The sequence below is a fragment of the Parasteatoda tepidariorum genome, chromosome 8, assembly GCF_982258835.1.
Source record: "Parasteatoda tepidariorum strain Cologne lab strain chromosome 8, Ptep-v5.0, whole genome shotgun sequence".
NCBI classification, from domain to species: domain Eukaryota; kingdom Metazoa; phylum Arthropoda; class Arachnida; order Araneae; family Theridiidae; genus Parasteatoda; species Parasteatoda tepidariorum.
The window spans coordinates 96,217,387-96,230,359 of NC_141762.1; the positions used below are offsets into that span (position 1 = coordinate 96,217,387).

The 12,973-nt window shown below is 33.1% G+C and overlaps 2 protein-coding genes across 6 annotated transcripts in view; both read left to right on the forward strand.

Annotated features, from left to right (window-relative positions):
• Nucleotides 1–12,973, forward strand: part of LOC107453622 (ankyrin repeat and BTB/POZ domain-containing protein 2) — a 442,842-nt gene that overhangs the window by 23,627 nt on the left and 406,242 nt on the right. The window lies entirely within an intron of this gene.
• On the forward strand, nucleotides 743–4,253 carry LOC122270142 (tigger transposable element-derived protein 4). Its single transcript, XM_043046412.2, has 2 exons — nucleotides 743–889; nucleotides 3,681–4,253. The coding sequence occupies exons 1-2, from the start codon at nucleotides 743–745 to the stop codon at nucleotides 4,251–4,253; spliced, it is 720 nt and encodes a 239-aa protein (XP_042902346.2).

The following is a 12,973-nucleotide window of genomic DNA, read 5'->3' on the forward strand; positions in this document are numbered from 1 at the left end:
AGGCCGGGATAGCCTGGTTGGTAGGGCGCTGGGCCCATGTACAAGCGTTCGTGGGTTCAATTCCAGTCGGCTGAAGACTCCCCGTGCAGTAAATGGTGACTGATGCACGTTAAATCTGTCGGGTCACAAAGTCATCCATGCTCCCTTAACAAATCATACCTCTGGGGGTACTGAATTGGAGACTAATAATTCTCTGGTCCAGTTCAAAAGTATGATCTGTGGATGTATGAATGGGTTCTCCTTATAAACGGGTTGTGACGCATGGGTGTGATAGAAGTCAAATTCTTGGTCATAGATATTGCTCTGGAAAACAGAAGAATCACACCTCCTTTGCTTTAATAGCTTACGACAAGAGCAACAACACATAAATGATTGTTTGAGTTGAAACTTCGTTTTAAATGATCTCAATAATGACTTATTAAAAATTCCAAGTTAGCGGATGGAAATTAATTACGCTTTTAGTAAATTCCAAGTTCCAGAACATTCCACCTTAAAACGAATGGGAACTATCCTTCCTTTTACTACTATGTTCTTTACTTAATTCCCTCTTTGTATCTAAATCTGAATAGATTTAATTTTTTTAAAAAAAAGTAGTTCATTTCAGACTCAACAGGATCGCGATACACGACACTTTTGATGGCTACCCACAGAGAGATATAGAGGTTTTATAGATCCGGTGAACTTTGGGGTCAAGGTCCACCATGCCCAATCCATTAATGCCGTAGCCATTTGATCTGTTCAAATGGCTACGGACATCCGATCGAAAATGAGCAAGTTCCCCATTATGTTGGAACCACATTTTGAGTCTCACATTTTGTGGAACTTCGTCGGAAAGAACCTACTCCAGAATGACCAGATAATTCGCAACATTCAACCTGGATGGTTAAAGGTACGTCCCGACTAAGAAGTCGCCGACCAAACCCAACCTCACATTAACTCTGTAGCGTTGTTGTGTTGCACACTGTGGTTTTTTTGTTTTGTTTTGTTGAGCCCTCAAATGCTGATTGTGGTAATTGAATTCGCCTTCCTTGTTGAATGTGACCTCATCAGTGAGCAGCACATAAGCTGGGAAATTCACATCACGTGCACTTTTTGCAGAAACCACTTTGAGGAACGCACACGTTCTAAGTGGTCATCGGAGAGCATCAGATGGTCATCGGGCAAGCAAGGTGGTCATTGCAGGGCAGTAACTGAACCCTTTGGAGATGAAAGGCGTGGAAAGACTTATCTTTCAAAGCAAGCTGGACACTAGTACGAGACATTCTTAACTGAGAGGCACGTATGTTGGTCCTCGGATTACTCTCCACTGCATGCAACACACTTTCTTCAAGAACGAGTCGATCGTGGCTTGCTCTCACTTGTCCCGTCAATTCTTAATGACCCGTACTCACACAAATTTTGACGCAGACGTGCAAACAAACTGTAGTGTGGTTGCTTCCTGTCGTTGAAGCGTCCTCGATAAATGTGTGCAACGGCTCGTCCATTACCTTCAGTTATAACATGTACTACGTGTAAGACTGCAAGCTCTCCATTCGTATAGCGTTCCATGTTCTTCGTATGCTGCCTACCGATCGAGTAAGGCAATCTTCATATTCCTCTCCTGCTCAAAACCATTTAGTGGCGTACCTGTCCTTCCGGGCATGGGTTCTTATGCTATTCCTAATCCTTATAATGTGCTCTTTCTCCCCCAGAAGTTTGCTGCAACACTTACGGTGATGGCTCAAAGTATAGAGCGTTCGCCTTCCAATGAGGGAACCGGGTTCGAATCCCTGCGAAGGCTGGTCCATACGAATCCGCAATTGGCTTGCACCGACTACAGTGCTGACATGAAATATCCTCAGTGGTAGACGGATCATGGGTTAGAGTCCCTTTGTCGTCAGGCTAATAAGTGGGATGTTCTCGTGGTCTTCTTCCCCGTGTAACGCAAATGCCGGTTAGTTCCATCAAAAAGTCCTCCACGAAAGCAAATTTCTCCGAGTACTTGACCCAGGAGTTCCCTTGTCTTCTGGATTGGGTTCAAAATGACAAGGCTACGAATTTGAACATTGGCAGTCGCAAACCCAAAAATTGGATCGCCAGTTCAGCGACTGTTATAAAATAAAATAAAATAAAATAAATCACTTACGGGAGGGACGGGATAGCCGGGTTGGTGGGACACTGATGGGTCCATGTCCAAATGGTCGTGGGTTCGATCCCCACCGGCCGAAGATAACCCTTGTAGTAAATGGTGACTGATGCACGCTAAATCTGTCGAGTCACAAAGTCGTCCATGTTCTCGTAACAAATCATACCTCTGGGGATACTGATCGAGGAATTTCCTTATCTTCTGGTTTGGGCTCAAAACTACAAAAATACGGAGTTGAACATTAGTAGTCGTAAACCCGAAATTGGATCGGCTGTTCAACGACGGTAATAAAATAAAATAAAAACACTTACGGATTCCCTGTATAGCTCTAAGGTAATTTATTGAGCATTCTATATAAATAAAAGCATGTTGTTATTTTTATATTTTCTTAAGAAATAAATTAAAAAAAAAAACAATCTAACAGAAATATGGGTTGACTGTTCGCTGTGGATGACTAATAACGTAAAGCTTTGCAATGAAGCAGAGACATTTGCAGATAGTGGATAAGACCTGCAGATACTTGATAATTAATTAATAGCATGTATTAATGTAGCTTGGTAGGATATTGTAAAAATAGCTTAAAAATGATGGTAAACGAAATTTGTTTTGTCTGTTTAATTTTAATCATTCGTTGACCATAAACATAATTCACGTGCAGTAAAATTTCTTAAGCTTTTTAATGACAGTATCAGCTATGTTGATTAATATATCTGTCCTTGATGTGTTATGGATTCCATCTCAGCAATTTTTAGCCCCCAAAAGATAAGGTAACTTTTTACATCAAGCTACATACAAGGGTCATATTTGCTTTCATGAAAAAGTTTATTTATGAAATGAACGCATATTTGCGTTCCTCGGAGGAAAAACAAATCAGGAAAACATGACTGTACGAAAACTTTAACACGGCTTTTTGAAAATTGAATTTAATGAACTGACGATTAAGAAACCGAAAAAAGCAACAGGGTGTGTAGCCAGATTTTTCAACAAAAAATAAGCACCTTTTAAGTACTTTTTAAGCACTCAAAATATATTTGTAATCACTTTCCAAAAAAAAAAATTCATAATAGGGATCTGTGCAGTAATAAAAAATAGTATTTTTTCTACATCGTTCATCGTTCTTAATTTATAAACATAAAATCAATAAAATTTGAAAACATTTTCAAAAATTTTGCGAAATAGTTTCTAATAAATATTTTTTTAAATTTTTTTTCCCAATACCCTCCTGGATAATGACCTAGGTCATACAGGCGTAGGACATAGGAAGGGCAGATTTGCTGGCCACTATTTCAGGGACACCCTATTAGGTGGGCCAACGTTGCTCCTTTCCGAATGAAACCGAACGTTAAATTTAAATACAGTGAAACCTCGATTTTACGTCCCCCGAATTTACGTTTTTCCCGCATTTTACGTTTTTTTCATCAGGACCCAGTTTTTCCGTATACCTCCAATGTTAATTTTACCCGGATTGTAAGTTTTTAATTTACGGAATTTCCCGCATTTTACGTTTTTGGTAGAAATAAAAAATAAAAAAAACTTTTAATAAGCAATATTTAAGGTTTTTTACAGAAAGCAACTTGTCCGGAAAGCTGTAGCTGAACTAGAGAACGGAAACCTAAATGACGCCTGCAAACTAAAGTTAAGTGTTCTGGAGGCTATGCATTTTATTTCTGCTGCTTGGAGAAGCGTTACACAAAAGCGCATTTCCCACTGTTTTGAAGAAAGCGGAATCGTAGCTTCTAATGAACCGTTAGCAGATGCAGGATTAGCTAGACTAGACCCGGAGAATGACAATGAAACAGTTAGCTATGACTTCGACGAGTACATCCGTGAAAACTTAGCAACATGCGAAGCTGAGAGAACCACTGCTCCATCCGTGGACGATGTTATGGACTTTTCATCCGCCGATGAAGATGAACAAGAAGGAACAGAAGCACAGCCCGTTCCTTCTTTCAACACAGCATTGAGAAGTTTGCTAATAGTGAAAGACTATTTTCTATCATACGAAGACCAGGAAAAAAATTTGCAAAAGATTTCAGTCCTGGAAGATGAGGCATTTACTTTGAACTCAATGTCTAAAAAACAATCTACTATTACGCACTATTTTGCACCTAAATTGCATGATTCTTAACAAAAATTGTAAAAATGATCTTGAACTGGTATGTTTTTTTCTTTAAATACTAATATTCTTTTCGTAAAATATAGATTTTAATAGTACCTTTTGAAAGAGTCATCTTTACTACCTTTCGTTTGTTTTATTTTCCCATTATTATTATATGATTTTTTGCTATCTAAGTATTTCCCGTATTTTACGTTTTCCCGGATTTTACGTTTTTTTTACCCAGTCCCCTGAGAAACGTAAAATCGGGGTTTCACTGTAATAGACAATAAAATACTCTCTTTTTTTCTTCCCCGGTGATCTTTTATCTCGTGATTCTTAAAAAATGTGGATTGCTATGAATTTCATTGGGGGAAAAATATATATATATATATATATAATAGGGCTACATCCCTGTTATCATTGTTGTATTCAGCTTTAATAATGCGGTCATAAGCCATAATAAGTTCTAAAAAGGTTTATTTAAAGGTGAGGCATGCGAAAACCATTGGTCTCGCATTAAATACTTACAGATTTTGTTGTAAACAGGTTCCAGTCGTACATACCTTGTAACTCTACGCATCATGGAAAATCATTTAATGCTTCCTAATATGGAAGTGAAAGAGGGACAAGATTCTAAAAATAACTCCTCCCTTGAAATATAAATCTAATTATAATTCAATGGTATGTTTTCAGCCTTTAAGTCCCAAAATAGAATTTCTACACCTATTCTTCTTTACCAAAGACATTTTATGAAAACGGAAGAGTTTTAATGCTTTTATTAGTACAAAAGTATTTATAATTTTTGTATTATATATATATATATATATATATATTGTTGCTTTTATATCCCTGATATTATAGTAGAATTCATAGGAACATTAGTATTCTTCTAATGTTTGGAAAGGGGTATTAAGCTGCCTGTTCTGTGATTAGAGGCCATACGATAAACTCGGTATAATAGATATTATATATAGGATTCAAGTTTTCTACTATATATATTGCGTGAGGGGGTGGATGGGGGAACCCTTGAATCTTTGTAGATAACGATTATAATCTTTCGTCCTCTGCATGGCTCGTGCGGGGGCAAAAAGTGCTGTTAGGTCAACGGGGGGGGGTATTCGTGGGGAGGAGTGACTCCCCCGCTATTTTATGAACCAAGGACGTTCGTAAAGGAATGCAAAGGGAGGGAGCATTGTATCTGATGAATTTCTTCTCTTGGTCAGTGAAGAATAAAATTTTTTCTCCTGTGAGAGATGAAAATGTTGATGCGTAATTTGTTATTTCTTTTTACCAAAAAATAAAAAACGACTGCTCGAAAATTTTAATTCTTTTACATTTTGAAATCCCGAGTGATCCATCTGCTACGTTATAGTGAAGAATAAGATTTAATAAGGTTAAATTCATATTTGATATCATGCAAAAATGGCACATACAAAAAATGAATTTTAATTTATAAAATTTTTATGAAACAGTTTTGAGATATATTTTCGATCGTGGTAAACTACGCGTCTCTCACTTTTCTTCGTAATTTATGTTAGTACACTTCACAAATTTCCGCCGTTGAACTCAATAACAACGAAAAGTGCTCCGTAAAAGGCAAGTGTGTCCCAATTCACAGAGGAGTTCCCTTATCTTCTGGGTAGGGTTCAGAATTACAGGTTACAGAGTTGAATATAGGATAGTCGTGAAGTAAAAAATGGATCGGCTCTTCAACATCGCTATAAAGCAAAATGAAACATAGATGGCGTTGGGGGTAAAGGTTCATATTCGGATTCAGGAAATCATTTTAAGTAAGAATCAGCTGAAATGGTGTTAGAGTTCTTTTTTTTTAAATCAGTGTAATTAAACATTTTATTTGTAATTACTTAATATAAAGCTAATTTCTAATTTTGAACAACTTAAAGTATGCTAGAAATTGTGAGTGTTTAGAATGATTACACTTTGTCATCAAAGGAAAACAGCCTTAAAATAATGAAATATTCCGCCGAATATGTAGCTTGTTTAATGCTGTTAAAATATAATTTACGGATGAGGAAATACTATTTACCTAAGAACATAAATTTTAGTTTGTTAGTCGTTTAGCTTTTTAAAAGCTCTTTCGAAATAAAAGAAAGAAAAAAAAAAGAAGAAAAAAAAACTTGTAGTAGACCGGTTCTCGTCTGCGGGAAGTCAGGAAGAATTCATACATTTTTAGTAATCCTGTTGCGAATCTACATCACTGAATGAGTAATATAATAATAATAATAATAATTCGGATAAAAACACCAACTGCCTACTCTGAGTGCAGTAAAAATTCAAAAGATAATCAGAGTAAATGAAATTCGACCGTCAAATACCAAGAGAAGGAAGAAAAAAATAAATAAATAAAAACGGCATATTAAAAGAAAGAGAAATCGTTTGCATTCTGCTAATTCACTCTAGTGGAACGATGCAGTTTCATAAAAGGTGAAGTGAAGAGAATAGAATTTACCGATATGGTAGAACGGTATTGGAAAATTAAAAAAGGAAAGTGAAAAAGAAAAAAAATGCACATTTAGAATGAATGAACAAAACGTGAAGAAGCATTAAATACGTGATCTTCTAAAGGTGATGCTATGCGTTCTAAAGAAGGAAGATAAAACTATGTTGAATACAAGGTCAATTGTCAGAAGAAATATTCACCATCATTTCTATTCTACCTCTTGCCAGATTGTTAGGATTATTCCGACTAAAACTACTTTTTAATTCATTCATTTCATTTATTTTATTTGCTTGTCTTGCAAGATAGCAAGGGTTGAATTTCTTCGCTCTGTAATGGAAGCTCTTTCTTATCGTTACCATTAAAAAAAAAAATATATCTTCTTTTGGTCAATTAACAATTTATTCCCTGTGCGAAATATCTTGTTTATTATCTTTTGTATTTTGGTGGCAACGCTGTACATGTGACCAGGGTCGGATTAAGCGCACGCGGGGCCCTAGGCCATTCAAATTTTTGGGGCCCTTCGATTAAGTTGTTTTTCTCGTATATTTTCAATTTATCCAATTATAAAAGTATTTATATATCTTTTCATTTAAGAAAGCATATTTAAAATTAAAATAAATAATAATAAATTAAATTTTACTTTATTTTGTTAAATTAGAACTAAAAAATAATCATAACATTTTGAAAAATTTTAAATATATATCTGAAATTGATTTTTTAAAAAAAAAAAAATCATTGTTTTTCTTAGTTTTTTAAAATTTATTTTCAAGAAATCCATTTTAAGGGGGCCCCTAATCATTGGGGGCCGCAGGCCACGGCCCAGTCTAGCCTAATGGGTAATCCGACACTGCATGTGACTGAACCTGATTGCATTTTAACTGATAGCGCTAACATTTTCTGTAACAACTAGAAATTCGTTTTTTAAGCTTGCACACGTTAACTAAATTCCATTGTAAAAGTGTTTTTGTATTGCATATATGTACTGTATATATGTGGGTGATTCTCACGAAATATGACAATTCACTGTCCCTTGCTCCAAGATCTAATACTATAATGCTAAAGGAACTTTAAAAAAAAATAAATAAATTGCATTGCTTTTAGCATTTTAAAATGACTTTGCACTAGCATTAACTGTTTTTTATAGTTAAAAAATTTAATTGAACTTCAAAATGTCATTTTCCTTGCATGTCCCAAACAATGTTTCCAATAATAACTAGCTTCAAAACTTACCATAAATTTTTCAATAGCAATACCTAATTTTTTTTAATCTCAACCGGTGTAAGCATTTCTAGAATATACGCAGAAGGTATTATTTACAAAAACTTCGTTTAAAATAATTTTTTTCTGTCAATAATTTGTTTGTCCCAAGAAAATTTGTCATTTTCCTGGCTACTTTTATTTAGTGCTTTATTTAGTACTTTTATTTTCATAAACTACATAGATTTATCTGATTTATTTTAAGAAATCCTGCTGTTTTCTGCAGAATGTAAACGTTTTAGGCCAAAATATTAAATTAAAGTAAAGTTATATGCTATAAAATGGCGAATTTGTCATTATCCCGGCTGTCATTTTCCTGGCTTATGAATTCCAGTACATTGAAGTGTTACCAGAATTTTTTTTTAACTGCTAATACTGTAAGGAGGAAAAGCAAATATTAACCTAATACCAAGTTTATGCATGATTGTAATATGGTTGAATGTAATCAAACTTATTCATTTATTTAATGATTGATTATTGTACGCAATTTCATTCTGTACATATCAGCAACAACAAAAAATTTGATTCTTTCTACAGTGGATAAAAAGAATTAATTTAAGCAATTTATGGTTCATCCAGGGCCGGATTAACCTATAGGCACACTAGGCACGTGCCTAGGGCCTACGAAATTCAGGGGCCTACGAAAAACTTGGGAGAAAAAAATTTGTTGACAAAAATAATTTAGCTTTAAAAACAACAAGTGTATTTTGCACAAAATTATGAAGATACAAATAAAAATATAATATTTTTCGGTAATAAATTATTTTACAGAATCTTATGATCTAATATATTACTTTTTTGCTATTTTTGGATTCAACGAAATCTTGTATTATGCTGTCGAATTCCAAACTAGGCAAAATGTCGTATTCAATAGACATAAGTGCGAGCGATGCCAAACGATCTTGATTCATTGTTGAACGCAAATAATTTTTTATCAATTTTAATCTGGAGAAGGATCTTTCTCCTTCTGCATTTGCATTCGTAATTCCTCCTGCATTCATAATTTCAATAATAATTTTGCATTCATAATTCCTTCTGCATTCATAATTTCAAAAGATTTACTTTTGACAATGCTAATTTCCTTCACTTAGTTATCATAGTAGTATCATGAAAACTATGAAGCTATTTGTAGTATAAATATTTCTTGTAATTAATCTCACTATCAATTTCACTGTTTTCTTTGCTAATTTTTGTTGTATTGTTGACGTGAAGTGTTTACATAGTTATCGATCGAACTAATCATAATGGTATTATCGATATCAACTGCAATATCGGCAGTATGTCGGTATTGCAGATAAAGTTTGATAAACAAATTTGTAAATTAAAATCCATATTAATAAAAATGTAAAAAAAAATATGCAAGAAAATTTTAGCATATATTTTGAAAAGAGGGGAGGAGTGGGAGAAGTAGGGGAGGGCCCAAAAACGGCTGTGCCTAGGGCCTACGAAAGGTATAATCCGTCTCTGGATTCATCTAACATAAGGGCTTAAGTTGAGTTACTTACTATTAACTTAAAATGACTGTTTTTTAAACTTCTAAGCTAATATGTCATTTTCCTGGCATTCATGATTTGGTGAATTTCTATTTTATTTTTCTTCTCGAGCAAATGTCAATAAACTACACTGCTGTCTGTAAGATATTAATAAGTGTAACGGAAGAAGTATACAAAATAAATTTTAGATTATTTTGACGACTTTAAATTTGAAGAAATTTTTTGGTCCGAATTGTCATGTTTAAAAAGAATCACCCATGTACGTACACATAATACTGTATGTATGTAATATGCTTTAGTTGTTTATGAGATTAATTAGTTAACTCTAAACCTCGAGATTAAATCAGTTCCTTAATCAGCAAATACAAGACTAGTAACTTTTTTTTGAACATTCATAACTGTTTTGCATGATTTATCTTTTTCAATTCCTACTATTAGTTCACACTCTTCCTATATCTTGTCCTAATTTTCAATAATTTTTATTCATTCAATTGAAGTTCAAATTTTTTTAAACTTGTAGTGGTGCTAATACACTTGATGCTAATACAGTTTTTTTCAAATATTAATTCATTCATCAAATTTAATAAATTAATTTGAGTAATTATTTAATAAAAAGTAACTAAAATAAAATTGTTTGTTGTTGACCTAAGTAGGAATTGACTTTAAAAAAACTTTTTTTTCTATTGCTCGTTTTTGTGATAAAATCGAATAATATCAGATATTTATTCTATTCATACACTGAATTCCATACTCGACTAGGTTCCATCATTTTTAATTTGGGTGATGCGAAATTCATCAATTCATCATCCATAATTTTTTTTCTGTCACGCGGCAGCTTATCAATTAAGGGGAATGTTGATTTATAGTTAATTAAAATAAATGTAGATCACGTGTAAAAATATGCAATAAATCATAAAAATGCAAACCTTGCTTATAATTAATTGAATATTATTGTTGACACTTTTTACCTCAGTGTGAATATCCAAATCTGTTAATTACTAGAAGGCCTTAAAAAAGACCATATGCTCTTTTGCCTTTTTTTTTTTTTTTTTTTTTAATAGCATGCAATTTAAATAAGTTGGTTGCACCGCGTGCTGCATACCAACTGACTGATGCATCAGGAGGAGGATTATCAGTCAGTTGTTACAGTTTCTAGGTCATGCATAAGGCTATGGGGCCGAATCATAGCTTAAGGTTTTTGTGATTTTTCACTTGTCTTCATCAAAGACATATTCTTTTTCTTCCAATAGAGCTCGATGTTATGGAGGCATTTCATAATGATACACCATTCAGAATTTATTTCCCCCAAGAGGAAGTCTTGTTTCGATTCGATAATTGATCTCGGTGCTTGTTTGTGGCATTGCTCCAGATAAAAATCGTCATGAGAGAGCTGGCAATCCGGATTCTTTTTTATCAAACGACTTTTTTTAGAAGTCACCATTCCAGGGTTGTTAATTTGAAATTGGAATCATTTTTCAGGACTGCTTTCCCTTTATGTTAATATAAAAATAGTGGGAAAGAAAAATTTTAAGGCTTGTTTGGGGCACTGCTCGAGATAAAATAGTCATGAGAGATCTGGCAATCCGGATTCTTTTTTATCAAACGACTTTTTTTAGAAGTCACCATTCCAGGGTTGTTAATTTGAAATTGGAATCATTTTTCAGGACTGCTTTCCCTTTATGTTAATATAAAAATAGTGGGAAAGAAAAATTTTAAGGCTTGTTTGTGGCATTGCTCGAGATAAAATAGTCATGAGAGATCTGGCAATCCGGATTCTTTTTTATCAAACGACCTTTTTTAGAAGTCCCATTCCAGGGTTGTTAATTTGAAATTGGAATCATTTTTCAGGTCTGCTTTCCCTTTATGTTAATATAAAAATAGTGGGAAAAAATCTTAAGGCTTGTTTGTGGCATTGCTCGAGTTAAATCGTCATGAGAGATCTGGCAATCCGGATTCTTTTTGTCAAACGACTTTTTTCGAAGTCACCATTCCAGGGTTGTTAATTTGAAATTGGAATAATTTTTAGGACTGCTTTCCCTTTATGTTAATATAAAAATAATGCGAAAAAAATCTTACAATTGTTTGAGTAAATGGTCGCACTAAGACGCAGTCTAAATGTTACGATCAGTTAACCTAAAAGTTAATTAATTTATTCCAGACGATATTTCAAATTATGAGACCAGATGAAAAAAAATAATTTTCCCGAATAAACATATCTATTTTATGATTTATTGCAGACGATTTTTCAAATTATGAGACCAGAAGAAAAAAAAAATTTCCTGAATAAACATATCTATTTTATTATTTATTGCAGACAATATTTCAAATTATGAGACCAGATGAAAAATAATAATTTTCCTGAATAAACATATCTATTTTATTATTTATTGCAGACGATATTTCAAATTATGAAACCAGATGAAAAAAAATTAATTTTCCTGAACAAGCATATCTATTTTATCAGTGGATTGAGTTTCTTGACTCTCAAATTATAAGTGGTTGCCACAATCAGGATAATATGGTTTGGAAGGCAGTTGAAAGTTTATTTATTGCATTTTTTGTGTACTTTCGTGCACTTTTTGTGCAAATAAAAAACTTTTTGCACACAATTGACCTTTTGCTTACGGCTACAACCATAAGTGGACTTCATCGTGCTAAGCACCGTAAGTTAAAGCTCGTTTATCGAAAGTTTATACGTAAATTTTTATATAATTATTTATTATTTTTTTAATTTAATGGTCGAAAAAATTTTGTATTGAAAAGTATGCAAATTATCATTAAATATAATATACTATGACCAAATTTATTTAAATTCAATTTAAAAAAATTGGTTAGAAAGTTCGATAGAAATAAAATTTCGAAATGAGACTTTTGAAATTCAGGTACAATTTGGTCGATATCGTTTTTTTATTTATTGTTTGTGTTAAAATTTTTTTATTTATCATTATTGAATTCGTGTATGAAATCATATGATTATTATTGAATTTACATATTGATCATCTATGCGAAATTTAAAAATAAATAAATAAATTATATTTTGAAAGAAATTACCTATTGAATGAAAATACCTTTAGTTAAATGTGTTTAACACTCAAATGCAAAAGATCCTTTGAAACAATTGCAGAAACATTGCGAAGTATGGCGACTGTGAAATTAAAAGGAACCGCTCGTCTCACTTAACAGAATCGCTTCTTCTTAGTGGATGAAAGAAAGAGCAACGGAAAAAAAGCACCGTAAAATGAAGTACCGCATTAGCGATTTTATGAAATTAACAAGCGATTCATTTCGGGCATTGAACCAGCATTAAACGCGATTAAATATTTATTCGAATGAAATATGATATATTTTTAAAATTAATTAATATCCAAGAATTAATTTAAAGTTTACGTAAATGAATTTTCCCCATTTGAAACTATTAAAAAATTATTAGAATTCATAAGTAGTTATAAAAATTGTTTTGTTGTTGTTGTTGGCAACTAAGCCAAGGGGTGTGATTGTTCTTGTTTTCCAGTGGCACCATCCATTCATCCACAGATCGT

What these genes read in the sequence shown, in the direction of transcription:
- LOC122270142 (XM_043046412.2), top strand. Translation starts at nt 743, where the DNA reads ATGGCTACGGACATCCGATCGAAAATGAGCAAGTTCCCCATTATGTTG. An exon ending in TTCAACCTGGATGGTTAAAG is followed by an intron (nt 890 to 3,680) that starts GTACGTCCCGAC and finishes GCAATATTTAAG; the next exon opens with GTTTTTTACAGAAAGCAACT.